General features: G+C 43.6%; 1 protein-coding gene and 1 long non-coding RNA gene across 3 annotated transcripts; one reads left to right on the forward strand and one right to left on the reverse strand.

The window, feature by feature from the left end:
• The first annotated feature begins 4949 nt into the window (after nucleotides 1-4949).
• On the forward strand, nucleotides 4950-16189 carry LOC135259775 (guanine nucleotide-binding protein G(i) subunit alpha-1-like). 2 transcript variants are annotated; one of them, XM_064344504.1, is made up of 10 exons: nucleotides 4950-5258; nucleotides 5345-5478; nucleotides 11606-11648; nucleotides 11986-12127; nucleotides 12274-12431; nucleotides 12956-13084; nucleotides 13516-13645; nucleotides 13734-13887; nucleotides 14740-14946; nucleotides 15221-16189. In XM_064344504.1, the coding sequence occupies exons 2-9, from the start codon at nucleotides 5352-5354 to the stop codon at nucleotides 14928-14930; spliced, it is 1074 nt and encodes a 357-aa protein (XP_064200574.1). In that variant the 5' UTR covers nucleotides 4950-5258; nucleotides 5345-5351; the 3' UTR covers nucleotides 14931-14946; nucleotides 15221-16189. The 2 variants fall into 2 exon arrangements, with proteins under 2 accessions (XP_064200574.1, XP_064200573.1); XM_064344503.1 differs by having other exon boundaries at nucleotides 4951-5478.
• Nucleotides 16190-18374: 2185 nt separating this feature from the next.
• LOC135258622 (uncharacterized) lies at nucleotides 18375-19873 on the reverse strand. The gene is made up of 3 exons (XR_010331044.1): nucleotides 19655-19873; nucleotides 19382-19418; nucleotides 18375-19200 (listed from the first exon to the last, which is right to left on the reverse strand). It is a non-coding gene; the product is annotated as an uncharacterized LOC135258622 (long non-coding RNA).
• Between the last annotated feature and the right edge of the window lie 1172 nt (nucleotides 19874-21045).

Genomic DNA, 21045 nt, shown 5'->3' on the forward strand with positions numbered 1-21045 from the left:
CACATACAGTACACACTCAGAAAACTCATGCATACACACAAACACATTCATTCACATGCTCACACATACGCAGTCACAAACTCATACATACACACACATAAACACTCAAACACACACTCCCAAACTCACATACACACACACACACACACACACACACACTTAATAAGCCAGATCAGTGTGAGACCATATGAATCTAACAAGATCTGTGGGGGAGCCTTGTAGCTGAGTGTTTTTCCTGTGTTCATCGGCAGTAGCTTTGGTCCATCTGCAGTGGATTGTCAGGACAGGAGTTGAATTGTGGTGTCAGACAGAACTGTGGACCTGAGACTTTATCAATGTCAAGGCAGCAACCACAATCAATGTAATGACCCCAAAAATCTTTATAATAGTTTTTCACGCTTAATTACAAAATTACAAAGCCTCACAAAAAGTACTTTGCCAATATGACATGCACTATGATAAACACAATCTCCTAGTGTGTGTTGTTATGAAACACTCTAGTTGTGTGTTTGTTGTGATAAACACACTCTCCTAGTTGTGTGTTTGTTGTGATAAACACACTCTCCTGGCTGTGTGTTAGTTGTGATAAACACACTCTCCTAGTTGTGTGATTGTTATGATACACACTCTCATGATTGTGCGCTTGTTGTAATAAACACACTCTCCTGGCTGTGTGTTACTTGTGATAAACACACTCTCCTAGTTTTGTGTTTGTTGTGATAAACACACTCTCCTGGCTGTGTGTTACTTGTGATAAACACACTCTCCTAGTTTTGTGTTTGTTGTGATAAACACACTCTCCTGGTTGTGTGTTAGTTGTGATAAACACACTCTCCTGGTTTTATGTTTGTTGTGATAAACACACTCTCCTGGTTGTGTGTTTGTTGTGACAAACACACTCTTGTTTGCAGGTGTGCCAGTGTGGAGATGCACACAGGCACTGGTTGTGCTAGACGCTCTGTTCTGCACCTGGTTTCCATGGAGCTAAGCAGTGAGGTTTTTCCCGCATGAGCGCACTGGACAGCTTGTGATGGTGGTTTGCATACTCAGCCTCCTGTCTCCATATCAGATTTACATAATACAAATATTATGTAAAGTCACATCATGGAAGAAAGCTTCAGTGGTCCCCCTCAGCCGGGAGCCTGTACGTGTCGACGCCGCACATTAAATAAACCGGAAAGTTCCACCACCCACCAGTCCAGCCAGACCACAGCTGCCCTGAGTATAACCTTCAGCAGCTGAGATTGTGTTCGTTTACAGTGCATCTGTGATTTTTATTCTCCCATATCAGGACACTTTGCGCAAAGTGATTGGGCACTGTGCACACCGACAGGTGTGATCCTATTTCTCTATATAGTACACTTTATAGAATTGCCTTCAGGTCTTCAATAATCCCCTACGCACACCCACGCTATTAGGCTAATATGTCTGACTTGTGATTTGATGGCCGTTGAGTTGTTTAGCATCAGGTGAACACATTTTCCAGACCACTGAGTTCCCTGTCACATTTTTTGTAGTTTTTATTTTCTTTACGAGGGGAATCATTGACACACAGTTTGTAAACATTCACCAGAGATTAGAGTGCACTCTGCTTCCCTAGGAGAAGTTTTGACACTGCCTGTAATGAGGGTATCTGCATTGCTGTGGTCTCCAGCAGACTGTATACCCTGTCCCCTCACTGAAGATAAAAACATTATTTTTATCACAGGCTGAGTTCTCCTCTCTGTCTGTTCGGATGAGGAATGTGAGTTATCTCACCAAGAGTAACACAGCCTGGTGGAGTAAACAGAAGCCCAAATCTTGCTCTTTAGTATTTCCTTTGAATTTTTTTTTTTTTTTTTTTTTAATGGAGTCCTTCTTTATAAATGTGTTTTCACTTATTTTTCAGGAGATATGTTGCAGGTTGGAAAAGCTTATGTGGTTTAGTACTAACCCTAAAGTGTGTAATTATCACTGATGCTAAAGAGTACCAGGTGGAATTATCTCAGATGCTAAAGGGTGCTGGCTCTCTGCTTTCTGGTAATCCAAACCGCTGCTTATCCAAACCGCAGGTTCACATGCAAATCCATGTTTGGCAGATGGCAGAGCGTGGAGCGTCCCGAGGGCCGGCGTGCCGGGAGACAGGAGGCAGAAAACCCCTTGGGAGCCTTTCCATGTCGGCCGGATGTATTCAAATAGGTTCACCCTCCGAAAGAGAGAGAGAGCATCCCATCTTAGCTGAAGATAACTCAGCCAGGTGAACCTAACCTGTGTGCTCACAGGTCATGTCTTAATTTCCATGAATTTGAATACGAGAGATGCTAAATACATACAGTTCTGTAAACACGTAGCCTAAAAGCACCCAGCAGGAGAAGAAACATTAAGCAAACAAGTGAAAATGTGATCACCTGATATTAATACTCAACCTGAACTGTAGGGATTAAGCAAATGTCCAAATTTCACAAATTAGTCATGTGCATTTGCATCAGTACAATTATCAAACTCAGAAATATATTATACATCCAACCAGCACTACTGTCCGTAAAAACACAGCTTACCAATACTGCTGCTTTGTCGGCAATCACCAGGGTCAGTGAGCATCTGTCTGTGCACTGATGAGTCATTATCTTTGCAGAGAAGCAAATTTAGTGGAATAATTTCAAGGCTAATTTTGGTCCCTGTTATGGAATAATTTTATTAATTCAGCCAATGGCAGCATAAACATATCTCTTTTAGTCTGTTGGGGAAATCTTTTTTTGTATGATTGAAAGTCTGCTAAAAACCTTGCACAGAATGTTGCAAATATTTTGAAAATAAAATGCACAAATAATTGTCAAGGTATAATGTAATTTATATTCATAGCATGACAATATTTTTTTTTTTTTTTGAAAATTTAACATCATTTGAGTCCATTTTAATTCAAAGTAGGCCTACAGTGTCACCACCAGGCAGAAAATTAGGCTAAATGTTTAACCACTGAAGTAGCACCAGCCCGTATTCAGCCTGGAGTGAGTATATTTGCACCCATTCCATTTTTTATGGTGAAATCTTCAATCAGTCTGGTCACACAATATGTGTTAAAACCTACAGTTCTATCTTCACATTTTATTATATTTATTTATATTTTACTATTTTATACCGCCAATCTTTTAGCATGAATGGTTCCTTATTTTGTAACGTGGGGTGGCAAAACAAGCTTGGGGTCCTCACCTTCTATAGGTTTTGGACATCCACAGATGACTTAAATCACTGTAGAGTCAATGTTTTTATCATGGCAAGGATCGAGTGAACAAAATCCACAGTCATTTTTAGTCCAAAAAAACTTGGAGAAGTAGCAATAAAATGTCCATTGTTTGCTTAGTAATTCTCTAGGGGAATTATCATTCTTCTCCTTTTTGCCATTATAAACATGCCTAAAGTATTGTGTACATATGAATGTTATCATCTCTGGTTCAGATAGAGTCTCTGAAACAAAGTGAGTCCATCTACAAGCTTCTCTGCCCACCACGCACCAGCCACGACTCGAGCTGGACAGTGTAAGTTCTGCCCCGTACACAGCCAGCCAGTAGAGTTTACAGTGACAACTAAAAAGTATTTTAGCTGATGGCTTTTCTAATGGTATATAGTTTGTTAGGCTTCCATGAAAGGACACATATTGTTTCTCCTGTGTCCTGTGTAAACAAACCAGAAGATTTTCAGTACACCTGCTGAAAATGTTACACACTGGCAAGAAAACGTCTTGAGGCTTTATGCCTAAAAAGGTTGTTGTTTTACAACAAAATGTATTTTTGAATGCCTTAGTCTAAACAGAAGACTCAAAATTTGTGAAAACAGTTTTGATGCCACAACATAGGGCATGTGCAGTGAAAGACTTGATCCCATTTTATACCAATGAGCATCAAATACATTCTCAAAATATATGTATTATTATTCAGTACACTTATAATTAAGGAGATCTGAGTTTGAATAATTAATGTGACGTGAAATTGTAGGATGTGTTTGACTTGTTGCTGGGGGTGGGATATTTGACGAAAACTTCAATCAGTGTACCTCAATCAACGAATTAGTAAACTAGTTTGCAAATGTAGTTCAGGTGGCAAGGGGAGAGAAAGGAGAGGGGGTGGAGAGGCAGAGGGAGGGGGAGGGGGAGGGGGAGGGTGACAGGCAGGGGGAAAGCAAGCTAATTTCAGCAAGCATCTCCAACTAGCATGTAGTGTATAATATATGGTATTTTAGTCCTTCAAACATCCATAATATAATTTGGTTACCAAATGTCCTTTTCGAGTCCCCAAATGGCCTTTTTGGAAACCCACCTACACAAAGCTTACAAAAAGCATGGCATAATTCACATTTTTGACGGTATTGTCATCAAATTTTAACCAGAATTTGTACGGTGTTGTTGCTGTGGCTCCATTGTGTTTCTAAACCCACCAGGCACACCCACAAACATCTTTATGAAGTAACAGAAGTATTTTTCTCACCTAATATATATATATATATATATATATATATATATTAGGTGAGAAAAATACTTCTGTTACTTCAAAAACATTTAGAGAAATTCTGATGGAAAACAAACTCCCAACGGCTACCTTTCAGAAGAGACCAGGATTATGCCTATTATGAAAAAGTGTTCAATACTAATAACCATTTTATTTTTGGTATGTCATTTTCAGACGTGTGTTTAATTACAGAATACAGGGCGATACAGAGGGGGTTAAATAGCACTGTCCAAAACTTCTTAGCAAACCAATGCATATTTCTAGTTAACGGCATGATATAATTTTACAGCTGGGCTATCTATTGTACGGCTGTGGTCCGCTGTTTGTTCGGTGACTTTTCCACTTTCTCCAGAACAGAAGTCTCATTGTGACATATTTTTGTGTCAGTAGGCTATGTGAAAAATCTCAAGTTTGCGAATGCGGATGCATTCTAGCCCCGCCTGCGCTGCAGCCAGGAGCAGCTCCTGCGCAGGGCGGCGCGTGCTCGCTGGGCGCGGTGCGCGCACGAGCCCCAGTGCTTGAGAGCAGAGCTGCGAATGAACGCGGAGAAGGAGTCACCGCGAGTGGGAGCGTCTCCGTGGTTTTAACTGTATTTCTCATTCAGTGACATTCAGGGAAAAAAATTTAAAAACAGAAATCTATTGACTTCAGCAGAAGGTACGAAACGGACACTCGTAGCCTACTCTATTAGCTAGCTGTCGACACACTGTTGCTTATTTCTGTCCGGTGAACCGTCCTGTCTGTCTCACCCAGTGAGTGTTCGCTTGCTACAAGGACGTGAGTGGTTTCTTTGGATGGTATTTTTTCTCCTTGCATGTGGACATCGCATGAAGTTTATCTTTCCGTTCTGACACCGTCCCGAGGACTCGCATGAGGATGGGGTGCACCCTTAGTGCAACAGGGGATAAGTCGGCGATGGAGCGCAGTAAAATGATCGACAAGAATCTGCGGGATGACGGAGATAAAGCCGCCAGGGAAGTCAAGTTGCTCCTCTTGGGTAAGAAGTGGAGATTTTGGTAAACTTTCCACGGTGGTGGTATCAGATACACAGTGTGGCTCCCCGCTGCCAGCATCATCCATTTCAGAAAATCAAGCGAGTTGTAGTTAGTCATTGCAAACTAAGACTGCGATTATGCATGTGGCATCAACAATCGAGCGAATGCACTTTTCATACGGACCTGTGGAGTGAGTGCATCTCCCTGGCAAAGTAGATTGTTAAACTACGCACACGGCTGTGCAAGTCTGTCTATGAGTGAGTCAGCCTATCGAGCGTTATCAAACTTGGCATGCTAGTAAAACCCACAGTAGGCTACTCCAGCATTAATACAACATATTGAGCACAGCGCTAGTACAATGCTGTAACGTTACTGCGAGTGTTTGATCAAAGATTCTAAAGTTTGCAACAGTGCTACACAGTAACCAAACCCATCAAACATTCAATCTGACACACTGTAATCAGCCAACTCGCTATACCGTTTAGTGGAAATGACAGTGGCCACCTTTTTCTGTATTCATTTGCGGTTTGTTTTTTAGCTGTTGTGATAAGCACGTTTTTACTAATAGACACTTTTGCTGATCGGTAAATTGAAACGAAAGTGTAATTTAAAGGCCCAGAAACGTGTCATGATTTGTTTGTAATATGGCGATTTTAAACCCTGACCAGATAGCCCGCCCCTCCATGTCACCATGGCTCGATAGCTAGCGTGATCGGCTAGCTAGTGAATTGACCGCAACACAAATAGCCGACCTGTTGATCTCAAAATGTCGTTGTCGAACGATCGAAACATTTCTATTTAAGGAAAACAGAAGTCATGTTTACATTTGGTTCTTAAAACGATGCTGCGCCTGTCTGATTATCAAAAAGATGGATTGGTTAATCTTGTACTAAATAACATTGGTTGCTAGGCTAACTGCTGGGACTACATCTGTTGCATCACGATGCCGGGGGGCCCTCGGAAAGAATGATTTATTCTTCTAGGACCTAGAATGGCTATGTGAAATGTTAATCTTTCGCAACAACGTTAATCCGACTCATATTTCTTAATTAGCAGAACTAGCCTAATTCACTAATCACATTTTATGAACATGTAAGCAAGCTAGATATGTTGAAATGTGATTATCACAAAGTATCTAACGTTAAACGAGTAGCCTAATTAATGAAAACCATGTAGCGTATTTGTATTTGAGCATTGTCACAAGTTGTGTTTCGAAGGTAATGATAACTTATATTCGGGTTCTGTCTGGTGTGGGTTCACCCTTCAAAAATCGATATTCAGCAAGGTGACAGCGTGCCATGCCTTTGTTGTCAGATGGGTATTGTTTTCGGGATTCCTTTGCGTGAATGAGCCATGCTGATTTCACTACAGGTCGAGTTTCGGCGTGTAAATGCGCTGCACTCTCTACATTAACAGACTCCCTTTACTCCGGAACACAGCGCGCAGGGAAATTATACAGGGTCATAATACAATAAAAGTGACAGAAGGAGCTGATACCGCGAGTTTCCGTCAGTGCAGCATTTCACAATTAACAGGCTTTATATGTTGAGATGTACCCGGTTTGCACAGTTCCCTCTTCTTGGTCGGAAGTGTCCCTGTTTGTAAGGTGGGCTAGCGGATGCCGTGCCTCACTCACCCACCCTCTCCTGCCACCACCACTGTCACCTCAAGCCCCCACCAGTTATTCCTTGTCATTCTTTGACATTTTCAAAGGCAGTTCTGCTTTCCTGAAAACACAAAATAGTTCCCTAGCCCACATTTTTCCTGGCAGGTTTCTGGACCTTATGAAAGGTTGGAATTATAACAGATAAATATGCACCGAGTGTAAAAGCCTGAAAGGTTCTGTGAAATGTTTGTTTGTGAACAGTGCTGAAGTGGAATGAACAGTGGGTACCAGCTGCAGAACAGGGGAGGCTAACACATTTAGACCTTTAGATCAGGTTCTGCCACCGCACAATCACACAAATACTTGATTTCTTTAGTCATGTTTTTGGGTTATAAGCATGTTGGGTGACAGACAGGTGGACTCACAGCCTGCTGTTGGTGTGCGGTGTGTGCAGTCACCTTGAACATCCTGAGATGTTTGCTTTCTGTGTTTCTGAGGCCTGCCTGGTTGCCAGGTAACGCAGATGTCATGTTCAGATTACCAGCTGGGGCAGCGTTTGTGCAGTGGGCTACACTAACCGAAGAATGGCTCTGTAAACTGAGCCTCGCCTCTGAGTGCCATTAAAAATGGAGGAGCTGGGCAGTTTTGTCCTGGATATGAGGAAATTGGGGGAAAGCGGGTAGATGTGATGTGGCATGCCCACTGCCCAGTGCTCAGCAGTGGTGCTCTGACTACTGCTCTATACTGCTGCTCTAACCACTGCTCCACACTGCTGCTCTAACCACTGCTCAACACTGATGCTCTGCCCACTGCTCCACACTGCTGCCCTGCCCACTGTTCCACACTGCTACTCTGATCACTGCTCCATGCTGCTGCTCTGACCACTGCTCCATACTGCTGCTCAGACCACTGCTCCATACTGCTGCTCTGACCACTGCTCCATACTGCCGCTCTGATCACTGCTCCACACTGCTGCTCTGACCTCTGGCCCACACTGCTGCTCTGATCACTGCTTCACACTGCTGCTCTGATCACTTCTCCACACTGCTGCTCTGACCTCTGGCCCATACTGCTGCTCTTGTCACTGATCCACACTGCTGCTCTGATCACTGCTCCACACTGCTGCTCTAGCCTTTTCTCCACACTGCTGCTCTAACCACTGCTCCACACTGATCACAGCATTACACTCTGTGATGTTATTTTATGCTCTTTAAAAGGTTTCCTCTGCCTGGCTTGTGGTTAGGTGATGAGCTGCCTGGTAACAGTGTGGTGTTGGTATGGGGTGAGAGGGCAGGTGAGATTAAGTGAGCTTTAATTGGCTGCTTTGCCCTCATGCGGAGCAGATTAAACACTAACTGGTAAATGGCAGGGAGAGGGAAGCGGAGGTCATGTGATCTGTGAGCAGGGCTGCTGTGAGTGACAGCTGAGACTGTGAAAGTGAGCGTGCTGGTCGCTTATTGGACAGAGCTAAAATAATGAGATCAGGACTGAAACTGTGACCCTGCCCGAGACCAGCGGAGAAGCCTTCATCTCTTTAACCGTAGCAAGAGTGTATCACTAAGGAGACAAATGGTGGCCATGTTCTTAAAATGGGCAGTTCTTGTTGAGTATATTTCCTTGGTGTCATCATAGCTGCAAACATTTTTAGGATGTTTTTCATTTCCGTGTGATTCGCTGATTAAAAAACTGCCAAGCTTGTGCGCCCAGGCGGAACTAGGAAGTGATGTGTGTCTGTCATAGGCTTGGAGGTAATTTCCCAATTTTCTCTTAAGAGCATGAGTCATAAACTCTGTGTGGGTGGCTGGTGTTAATCAGTCTGACCTGACTGATGGTTTACAGTGTAGACTGAGCCCTCTGATTGGTTGAGACCACGCATGTTGTGCAGAGGCACCTGTAGAAGTTCCCCAAAGCACTGGATTAATATGGAGCTTCAAATGCTAGTCTCATGACCAAAACAACACTCACAGAATTCAGTGCCCCTCACTGCAATCAGCGCCCTCTGCTGGTTGGGAATTAAACCACAGCTGTCCCACCACTGTCAAGAAAATGGTAACTACCATTTCTGCTTTATCAGGGCTGGCCAGAGATTTGTAAAGACACCCACTGTTACAGCAGAAGCCAAGTCAGTTTATATGAGCTCAAATGTTGTTTGTACTGAAAAAAAAATGCTGCATTGTTTTTAGCAGTGTTACAATCTCTGTCTCAAAACATGGCTTCATCCAAAATATAAGATCTGTGTGGGAGCAACTGAGAGACAGTAACGTGTGTGTGTGTGTGGGAACAGTGCCATTCAAACACAGGGAGGGTGTTGGCATACAATCAACCCCTGAAAACTGTTTGGTTGGGCAAATGCAAAATATTTCTTGCCAGTAATTTTTACTTATGCTGCAATAATTTCTGTATGGAACCATCTGAATAATTCCTTCAGTTTGTTCTGATGCTCTAAATTGCTGTAGGATCTGACTGGACTGGTGTGGGTGGGGCTGGTGGGGGTGTGTCTCCCTGCCAGGGTGGGTCCCCCGTGGGTGTGGCTCGGCCGGTCCCTTTGGACCGTTTAGCTGTGTGTGTTTGGCTCTGGGCTGCTGCTCTGCGCGCTGGCGCCCCCCAGGGCCCAAGAAGGCACAGCGCTGCCACATTAATTAAAATGAAGAAATAAAAATGCCCTGCAGTGACATCTCTCCCAGCACTGCTCTCCCACAGCGCCCTGCCGTGTGTGTGCGTATGTGTGTGTGTGTGTGTGCTTATGCGCAGCTGTGCATGTGCGTGTTCACGCATGCATTTGTAAGTACATGCATGATTCACTTAGCCATTTCCACCTGTCTGTTAAAGGACAGGAAGAGGAATCTCGCCTTGTGACACGTGCTGAAGAATTTTCTCACTTTCATGAATATCCAAACTACCGAGCACACAGCACACCTTGCCCCTCTGGAACCCCCTGGGCATGCCCTGATATCAGCACTTCAACACTGCGCTTCCCAAACTGAGGGGTCGCTACCACAAGCATGTCTACTTTACACATGCTCGTCATAAGTATTACCAGTGTTATGTTTATGGGTAGATTAGATTAATAGATTATTAGATCTCTTTTGTACAGCACATGTGTTCAAAATCTAATATAGATATAAACAAGTGCTGTAAACAAGCATCCAGACTCCATAACCCCACCCTGTCCATTCTGGGGGAAGTCTGTAGTCGTAGGCCTAGTTGCTATGGCAGCATAGTGTGTGTGAGCCCCAGTCACTATATGAGTGCGAGATTGTGAGTCCTGTCACGTCTCTCGCCGGTGTGTTCCACTGTCAATCAACCCCAATCCCTCACTCTCACTGGCTCTCCTGTGCAGGGTCTCCTCCCCTTGCATTCCCCATGCATCGCAGCCCTGTTGGGGGGGTCAGAGTACCCTCGGCCAAACCTGTCTGAGTGACATAACGCATGAACTGTTCTGGGAGATAGGTGTGGCCTTTTTAGCAAGCAGATCCAGCCTTGTGAGCGAATGCTAATTTTTCTAATGTGTGAAACATCTTTGTCCAGCAATGTCTGGCATGAAAAAAAGATTAAAAATTTTTCCAGTGTTCACCAAATGCACCAAACTCCCCTCCCAGACCACAGAGATAAAGTGCATATTACTGTATTGCAGATTGCACTTCCAGTTATTAATAATTCTGGGGTACAATTACTACTAAAATTTGGGGCACATACTGAATCAAATAGTGAGTAGTGCTAATCAAGGTGTGTCTGATTTGAGACTGTATTCTGAGATGCAGGGCAACACAGTGAAGTGCAGTCAGATTCCGCAAAATTCAGTGAAAGGTTTTTTCTTCTTTGGTGAGTTGAATAGTTGGCACACAGCTTTCTTGTATTACGTATTCACTTGGTGTCCTGTTTATGCATTCACAGTTTATGGTTTTTCTGTAGTTTGTGCCTTTTTTCTGTAGTTTGTACTTTTTAATGTAGTTTGTGCTTTTTCTGTAGCCTGTACTTTTTAATGTAGTTTGTGCTTTTTTTGTAGTTTCTGCGTCTTCCTGTAGTTTGTGAAATCCTTTTGGAATCCTTTTTGCACATATGTTAAAGAAAACAGGGCTTGGAGTCCTGTAGCCTCCCCAAACCAGCCTTTCTCCTGTGTTACAGGCAGACCGATGGCTACATACCTGCATGTCCTATTTATGTAGCATAAATGGCTCCTTGTTTATCATTGTATAGATGACTAAAGTGCACCGTAAAGCTTTATTAAATAGTAAATGTGTGCAAACAAATCAATTTCAGTCCAACCTGCATTGCATTGCTGCTGAATGTCTGTAGACTTCACCTGTTGTTGCTGTAATGAAATCTTGGTGGTCTCAGTTGTTGTTAAACATATATATTGTATTGAAATATTTCTTATAGTTTTATTTAAAAAGTGCATCTTTTCGGTAAATACTAGCAATAGTTTTTCTTTCCTAAATGATCTACAGGATCTGTGCATGAAATGATAATCTCTTTCTCTCTCTTTCTCTTTCTCTTTCTCTCTCTCTCTCTCTCTCTCTCAGGTGCTGGTGAGTCAGGGAAAAGCACAATCGTCAAACAGATGAAGTAAGGGTGTATAAATGAAAGCGCACACCACAGAAACAAACTGAGACAGGCTCCTGTGTTGTTCTAAAAGACGTGTGTTCTATGCAGCCATCTAGAAAACACAGACTTTTCCAAGTTTCCTTCTTCAAAGGTCCTTTTTTGCTGAAACATTTTATTGACTGAGGTGTGTCCCAATCCATCATTTTAAACCTAGTAGGCCTTGTAGAAGCTTTTCAGTCAACCCTTACTTTAAAATGTGGGTGTGTCTAAATGGGTAGTGTCCTCAGTGAAAATGTCGGGGTGTGTGTACGTGCGCGTGTGTATGTTTGTGTGTGTAACACTGATCTCTCTCTCTCAGGATTATCCATGAGGCGGGCTACTCAGAGGAGGAGTGCCAGCAGTACGCGGCGGTGGTCTACAGCAACATCATCCAGTCCATCATCGCCATCGTCCGCGCCATGGGCCGCCTCCAGATCGACTTCGCCGACCCCGGCCGAGCGGTATGTGTGTGCGTGTGCGTGTGCGTGCGCGTGCGTGAGGGAGAGATTCAGGCACAGCTGAGTGAAGAACCAGAAACGTTGAGCATTGTGAGGATAAAAATAAGTTCCACAGTGATGATGATGATGATGCCCGTGTGCTTCCTCAGGACGACGCGCGGCAGCTGTTCGTGTTGGCGGGCTCGGCGGACGAGGGGTTCATGACGGCGGAGCTGGCGGGGGTGATGAAGCGCCTGTGGAAGGACGCGGGGGTGCAGGCCTGTTTCGCCCGCTCCAGAGAGTACCAGCTCAACGACTCCGCCTCATAGTAGGTCCAGTGCTCTTCATCTCTGTCTCCTGCTGCTGCTGCTGATGATGATGATGCCACACTAACAGGGCTGAACACACCTGAACCCCACAGTAACAGGGCTGAACACACCTGAACCCCACAGTAACAGGGCTGAACACACCTGAACCCCATAGTAACAGGGCTGATGGGAAACTACAGAGTGGCAGACGGGTTCACTCAGGAAGTTTCACTTAGCTTTCTGAGTGAACCTGTGTTTACTCCTCCCCCAGCTGTGAAACTGCACAGAACATTCCGTAGTTCTTTCAATTTGCCACATCTCTGCATGGGAGAGACGAGCTGGAATGTTGTTCTTAAAGCACTCGGCTGATGTGGCCCATGGTTGTAAAGGTCGTAATAATGCAGCAGGAATAATGAACCAAATGTACCCGAGCAATATGAGGCAATCAGGCGGAAGAGCCATTCTTTTTTGTTTGTGTTTGAGTGACTGATGCATTGTGGGTGCAGTTTGTGGGACTTTCAGTGACTCCCCCCGTACTCTGCAGCTACCTGAACGACCTGGACAGGATATCACAGCCCACCTACGTCCCCAACCAGCAGGACGTCCTGCGGTCGCGCGTGAAGACCACCGGCATTGTAGAGACTCACTTCACCTTCAAAGACCTGCACTTCAAGTAAGTCTCTGCCCAGGCAGCCGGAACAGTCAGGTGCTGGGAAGAGTTCGAAAACACTCCTGCAGAGAGGCTATTCCTCGTGAGTGATGTAAACAGATAGAGGATGTGATGCAAACAGGAAGGGGATGTGATTTAAACGGGAAGAGGATGTGATGTAAACAGGAAGGGGATATGATGTAAACAGGAAAGTGATGTGATGTAAACCGGAAGGGGATGTGATTTAAACAGGAAGGGGATGTGATGTATGCAGGAAGGAGGAAGTATGTGCTGATGCCACATGGGTTTTGAGGTGGGTTCTGTCCTGTCTGTAAGAGCACTGAGCTCCATCTTAGACCCACCACCCCACAGCCACACCTGCTCTCCTGACCTCACATAGTAGAACCTGTGTGTGTGTGTGTGTGTGTGCGCGCGCGTGTGTTTTTGTGTCTCAGGATGTTTGACGTGGGAGGTCAGAGGTCAGAGAGGAAGAAGTGGATCCACTGTTTTGAGGGCGTTACCGCCATCATCTTCTGCGTGGCACTGAGCGACTACGACCTGGTCTTGGCCGAGGATGAGGAGATGGTGAGCTCAGTCTGACCGTGTTGCACAGCATCGTAACCTTTGTGTTTTGTGTTCGACCGCAGTTTGACCGCGTTTGTGCGTTCCTCAGAACCGCATGCACGAGAGCATGAAGCTGTTTGACAGCATCTGCAATAACAAGTGGTTCACGGACACCTCCATCATCCTCTTCCTCAACAAGAAGGACCTGTTTGAGGACAAGGTCAAGAGGAGTCCGCTGACCATCTGCTTCCCCGAATACACAGGTAGCCACACCCACAGAACACAGGTAATCACGCCCACAGAACACAGGTAGCCACGCCCACAGTATGCAGGTAACCACACCCAGCATGTGCAGGTGTGCCCCCCATGCCCATTCGGGAGTTCAGTGTTAACTGGGTGAAATGGCAGGACGTTGGTATTTGTACCATTCATCAGCAGTGAAATCATCCTTGTCTCTACCCACATCTCACGCTTCTGTCTGTTGCCATGGGAACGCATCATGTCGGCTCGCTGATGCTCTTCTGCTCAGAGGAGCTCAGAGATCGGTGCTTTGATTGGTTAATAAATATTGGCTCAATGGACTGAGAAAATGTTGGCTCTGTGCTTGGAAATAATGCTGTCTCAGTGTGTTGAGGAAACATTGGCTCAGTGCTTGGAAATAATGCTGTCTCAGTGTGTTGAGGAAACATTGGCTTGGTGTGTTGAGGAAACATTGGCTCAGTGTTTTGAGGATACATTGGCCCTGTGTGTTTAGAATACTGTCACGGAGTGTTGAGGAAACATTGGCCTTGTGTGTTTAGAATACTGTCACGGAGTGTTGAGGAAACACTGGCTCACTGCATTGAGGAAGCTTTGGCTCTGTGCAATGAGGAAACATTGGCTCAGTGCTTGGAGATAACGCTGTCTCGGTGTGTTGAGGAAACATTGGCTCTGTGTGTTCAGGAAACATTTGCTCGGTGGGTTGAAGAAATGTTGGCTCAGTGCGTTGAGGAAACGTTGGCTCAGTTTGTTGAGGAAATATTTGCTGTGTGTTAGGCAGCATTGGTTCAGTGCATTGAGGAAATGTTGGCTCTGTGTTAGGAAAAATTGGTTCAGTGTGTTCTCTCCGTGCTCAGGATCCAGCACATATGAGGAGGCTGCTGCCTATGTCCAGTGCCAGTTTGAGGACCTGAACAAGCGCAAAGACACCAAGGAGATCTACTCCCACTTCACCTGCGCCACCGACACCAAGAATGTGCAGTTTGTCTTTGACGCCGTCACCGACGTCATCATCAAAAACAACCTCAAGGACTGTGGCCTATTCTAGAGCCGCCACATTCCCGGTAAGACCGCTTAGATCCACACTGATTGACTGTTTAAAACCCACACTGACTGACTGTATAAATACTCTGACTCACTGCTTGAACACACACTGACTGACTCCTTAAACCCACACTGACATGTAAATCCAATGGCTGAAAAAGAAAGGAGAACCCATTTCTCAGTTTTAAATTGGTTAAGTAAATGTTTGGACTGCATGTGCGCTTGAGGTAACATGCCGTACTAATGCAGTTCCTCTGTGTGTGTGTGTGTGTGTGTGTGTGTTTTCTCATGCAGGGGCAGATGGGGCCACCCTGCATGCTGTTTTTTGGGAACTGCGTGTGTGTGTGAGGAGAGAGTCGGGAAGCACGTGAACAGAACAGAAGTTCATGAGTTCTGCAGCTTAATTTCTCTCTGCCTGGGAACCTTTTAAACTGATTACTTGTGTCAGATGTTTGTATAGTAACTATAGCAGTGGTTTATTCACAGAGCTATTTTTTAAAGAAGGGTATTTTATTTAGCTTTAATTTTTCCACTCTTCCTGTTTGTTTTTTATTTTTTAAAGGAGACTTGCCACACCTTGGTTGAAGAAACTATTTTTTATTTTTCCCCTCAAGATTGTTGGAGGGAAAAACGGTTTGGGTCCTGAATTTGGATCCAGTTTGTAGTACTGGTGCCTTCCGCTTGCTTTCGTTGCAGTCCCTGTTAAACGACGTTTTGCCTGCTGAAATGGCTCCGCCGTCATTTTCATATTTATCCCCTTATCCGCCTCGCTCCAGAGATCATGGAAATCTCAGGTGGTTAAGAGATTGAACGGCAGCGGAAGGGCGATTCTGTGTCTGGGACAGACTGCGCGTGCGCTCAGCGCTTGGCTGACGTGCGAGCCAAGAGGATCTCTCCGTTTAGAACAGGATGTAGTGCCTAATTTTACTGCTCTTAGTAGTGCAGCAGCCTTATTTAAACCCAAATGGAGGTGTGGCCGGGAGGGAGGAGGAAACTAACTCACTGTCCCTTAGGGAGGACTGCTCATGCTCAGTAGTACAGATAAATCTTAAATAGTTTTAAAGCGTTTTAGAAGAGGTGACGGACTGAAGGGGGGGGGTCGTAGCGGCGGAGATGCAGTTTTAAAGTGCAGAAAGGGGGTTGTTGTGTGTGTACGTGGGAGAAACTGTGCTCAGCACTGTCTGTAGCCCTGTTCCCTTTGGGAAGGGAACATTTGTAGAGTCGTTTCCCTTATTTTGCTAATAAAAACGATAACAATCTCAACGCTTGTGTGGTATGTTCTTTCAGTCCTGAGGCTGGGCTGGGATTTTGTGGGGGGGGTGTGAAGTTTTGGGTCCCTACGTCTATATCTGACGTGGATTTGTACGCCTAGTTCACAGCAGTGTGAAAATGTGTGTGTTTGTGTGTGTGTGTGTTTGTATGCCTGTGCATGTGAAAGACAGAGCACCATAAAGAGAGAACACTGGGACAAAACTGCAGTTTTTACAGGGGCTCTACACTGCTCCTACATGTCTTTTACACAGGCTGTACACTGTCTCTACCAGTCTTACACAGGCTGTACACTGTCTGTCTCTACACGTCTTTTACACAGTCTTTACACTGTCTCTACAAGTATTTTACACAGTCTGTAGACTGATCTTACATGGCTTTTAAATAGGTTCTTCACTGCTTCTGTATGTCTCATCCTCAGTGCTGCTGTTCAGTAATTGAGCAAAGTCAATATGGGCCCAGGTGCAGTAATTACCAATTGGCCCTTATCCCAACCCGTTTTTACCACCGGATGATAAAAAATTATAACAAAGCGCAGAGCTCCAACACTCACCCTTTAAAAACTATGGCATGGTATCACCATAGATCTCTGGTTAATCAGGTTTTACGAGTATCACCAGCACACACACACACACACGCACATACACACAGACAGAGAGAGCAAGAGAGAGATAGGACTATGGACGTATCTGCCAGTGTATTTATCTTTTATCTAATTTAGATAGGTAGTAAGGGCAATATTGTTATGGCTACCTGTTGCAAGAACTAGCTGTTGTAGGTCATGGCAGAGGTGCAGGCAAATAGTGGACTGCAGTGGTACTTCGCTCGCTCTGCCCGGTCCTCATTGAAATCACAGGCAGAAGAGGGCACAAAGCTTTGTGGTTTATTTTTTGTGGTAATGCCACCCTTTCCTTTTCTGTGTACCACTTTTATGTTTAAGTATACAGTGAGCTCCATAATGTTTGGGACGAAGTCTTTTTTTTTTCTTGATTTGGTGCCAAAATTGTTATCAATGCGGTTTTCAGTATCTAGTCTGATTCTAGGCTTTTGATTGCCTTTGGAGTCTGTTATTGGCATTTGCCAACATGACGACCAGTGTTATGCCAATGAAAGTTAAGGGGGCCATTATGAAGTTAATAAAAAATTTTAAAAAACAGCGATAGGTGAAACCTTAGGCTTACCACAATCAACTGTTGGAACATCATTAAGAACAAAGAGCACTGGTGATCTCAGAAATTGCAAAGGGCCTGGTAGGCCAGAGAAGACCTCTACAGTTTATGCCCAATAGAATTCTCGCCATAATGAAGAAAAAAAACCCAAACAACTGTCCGACAGATCAGAAACGCTCTTCAGGAGGCAGGCGTGGATGTGTCAGTGACTACTGCAGTAGACTTCATTAACAGAACTACAGAGACTACACTGCAAGATACGAGCAATTAGCAGCAAAAACAGGACGATTAGGTTCGTTTGCTAAGAAGTACCAAAAATAGTCTGCAGGGTTCTGGAAAAGGGTCTTGTCGACAGATGAGACCAAGAGCCACTTGTATCAGAGTGCTGGCAAGAGCAAAAATGTGGAGGCCAAAATGAACTCCCCAAGATCCTTAGCACCTCCCTCATCCGTGAAGGAGGTGCTATGGTTTGGGCATGTATGGCTGCCATAGGTACTGGCTCACTTCCCTTCATTAGAGTACAGAGCCAAATCAAGAAAAAAATGTTGTTCGTAACATTATGGACCTCACTGTAAAATTCATGGCTCATTCTCTCATCTCTTTTGGTGGTAGCTTTTGACGGTGTGCTGTCAAAGTGAACGTGTTTTTCTAGGGAAATCACAGCAGATGACATACGATGTGAAACTGGCATGCGTTGGGAAATACGATCACTTTATGCAAATCATTTCCTACAAGTCATCTGCACGCTGTCCAGGGAGATGATTAAAAATACTTTAACTTCGCTGTCAAGGATTTTTTTTTCAGCTGTATTGTACTTAATAGAAGTCATTCAATTTGACTGTTTTACTAAATTTAACCATGAGTGTGAAATATTACCTAACTTAGCAGTATATAAAGCACGAAAGCAACATTGTTATCAGTGATTTTCTCCAGACAAACACCAACATAAATATCATTAAATGATTTATTTAAAAAATGAAAAAAAAAAAAAATATATGGAACAGTACATATGGAAAGTAGACGTTGGGCCAGCGCTGGTCCAATGGGGTCAGGTTTACTGGGACGATTGGGTGCAGATGGAAGCGTTAATATACTGGTAGGACGAAAGTGCTAAACATTTGCATTCAGTCTGTTAAATTTACGTTTAAGAGCTTTTGAGGAAACGTAACTATTTAAATGTTTCCAATTCAAAACTAAACAATTTGCATGAAACATTGTCTTTGAAGGTTCTTTCTGATTCAACAAGCTCCACAACACTGAGCTCATGGCTCACGGTTCAAAAATTAGAATCCTTGATGGTTGTTGAATGTTGCATCAATCAGAGAGGGACACTATAATTTTCATCAGCACAGTGGATAAGAACGGCACACTTCAGATCTTTCCCCCTTCCCCTGCAATACCTTACTCACTGCGCCCTCTGGTGGCACAAGCCAGAAGCCGCTTTCACATCAAGAAAGGAAAAATTCATCACAAAAGAACTGATTAAATAAAATGTTCAGCGGTATATATGTAAAGATTGTAGGACAGCCTTGTCGCCAAACATGCAGTTTTTCCACATAAGCACTTGCAGCGATACACAGAGTTCAGAGGATTTGTAATTGCATATTTCAGTGAAAAAAATATTTGCCGAATTATATGTTTGCAAACAATTTGAAAATCTTCATGGAACCTTGATTAAAAGTGGCTGATAAAAATAATAATCATCTCTCCTTCTCGGCAGTCAGGTTAGTACGGATGGTAGAATAACAACATTCCGCCTCCTCTCTGCTTGTTTAAGATATCAGATCCAGTCACTGGCTCATTCTCCTGCTGTCACCACAACTGAAATATTTATTTCTGGAAAAAAAAAAAAAACTCAGCTACACCTTGCTAAGGGAGAAAATTAATCCTTTCAGTGTAAAATTTAGTGTGCGTATGTGTGTGTGTGAGAGAGAGAGAGAGAGAGAGAGAGAGAGAGAGAGAGAGAAAGAGAAAGAGAGAGAGAGAGAGAGAAAATGCAGAACAGATGTCCTCTAACCTGTGTGGGAGGGACGGAGTGTGTATCTGTGTGGGATCTGAGGAAGTAAACACTGGGTTAGTCCAGTTTTAACCCTTAACATATTTTCATTTAAATAACCAATTTATTTCAGCTATGATATTAACATCTTAAATAAATAAATCTTTATACAGCTTCTTTAGCTGTACAGCTTCAGTAGTACATGTATGCATTTGAACATTTATATGAAATATTTAGTGGCCATTATTATTCTATTATTGCTTTAATAATATTATTGGAAGACATAATACGTACACTCCCTGCAATAGATTCACGACCTGGCCAGGGTGCATTCCTGCCTCTCGCCCAATGCATGCTGGGATATGACGCTTCAGCTTCAGCTCAGGGACAGATGACCAAGATTCCTTCAGAATTTTCTGGTAAAGAGCAGTATTCGCGGTTCCTTCAATAATTGCAAGTCATCCAGGTCCCGAGGCAGCAAAGCATCCCCACACCATTACTATCACCACCATGTTTGACTGTTGGTATCATATTCTTACTATGAAATGCTGCAACTGATTTGCTCCAGACGTCATGGGACCCTTAATGGGTTCCACTTTTGACTCATCTGTCCATAAAACATTATCCCTAAAGGGATGCTTTTTTTTTTGCAAATGTGAGATGAACATTGGTATCTATTTTGGTTAGCAGTGGTTTCCATCTTGCTACTCTCCCATGACTCCTATTTTTGCCAAGTCTCTTTCTTATTGTGTAGTTATGAACACTGGCCTTAGCTGTGAATGTTCTTCTGGGACCTCTCGTGACTTCCTGGATGAGTTATTGCTGCAACCTTGGAGAAGTTTTGGCAGGCCTGGGACACTGTTCCAAGTGTTCTCCATTTGGAGACAATGACTCACAGTGTGGTTCAGTGGACTCCCAGAGCCTTAGAAATAGCCTTGTAACCCTTTCCAGACTGATATACAGATTTTTTTTTTCTCATCTCATCTTGAATTTTTTTTGATCGTGACAAAGTGTGCTTTTAGAAACTTAGTGGTGACTACTTCACTCTCTTGGTTTAGTTCAATATGAGTGAGGTTTAGTTTCAACAGAGTTGCAATCAAGCCTGGCTGTGTTCAATCACTTGAAACTAATCATCAATTAAATTAGGTTAATTGCTTGATTGAGTAACTAAGACGGCAATTACTTGTTCACATGGTGTCATATGGGCCTTTCATAACACTTTTCATTAAATAAATGAAATAATCATTTTAAAATGTGTTTTGCGTTTACTCCGTTTCCAATTGTCAAAATTTATATTATTTCATTTTGTCTAAAGATCGGAAACCATTCAGTGTGACAGATATGCAATAATAGAATAAATCAGGAAGAGGCAAATCTCTGAAAACAGCACATCTCACTCTTATCAGCATTTTTTTCTAAAAAAAAAAAAAAAAAACATTGAGTGTCAGTTCACACAACTGCAAGTTATACCATGACTTAAGAACCTTGTAAAGCTGCCGTGTATGCACTTGAGCGCCAAGATCGAGAAACCATAAATTTTATTATATAAAAATTAATCTAACTAACGCTCTTGAAATTGGTGAATAACTGCTACTGCCGTGACGTAAATTGCTTATATACGAGCCCAATACTTAAAAGCTGGCTGTAATGCCGAAGAATCTACAGATGAAGCGCGTCAGAGCTAA

Source organism: Anguilla rostrata, chromosome 7 (genome assembly GCF_018555375.3).
Source record: "Anguilla rostrata isolate EN2019 chromosome 7, ASM1855537v3, whole genome shotgun sequence".
NCBI lineage: Eukaryota > Metazoa > Chordata > Actinopteri > Anguilliformes > Anguillidae > Anguilla > Anguilla rostrata.

What these genes read in the sequence shown, in the direction of transcription:
- LOC135259775 (XM_064344504.1), top strand. Translation starts at nt 5,352, where the DNA reads ATGAGGATGGGGTGCACCCTTAGTGCAACAGGGGATAAGTCGGCGATG. An exon ending in TTCAAAGACCTGCACTTCAA is followed by an intron (nt 13,085 to 13,515) that starts GTAAGTCTCTGC and finishes TTTGTGTCTCAG; the next exon opens with GATGTTTGACGTGGGAGGTC. An exon ending in TGGCCGAGGATGAGGAGATG is followed by an intron (nt 13,646 to 13,733) that starts GTGAGCTCAGTC and finishes TGCGTTCCTCAG; the next exon opens with AACCGCATGCACGAGAGCAT.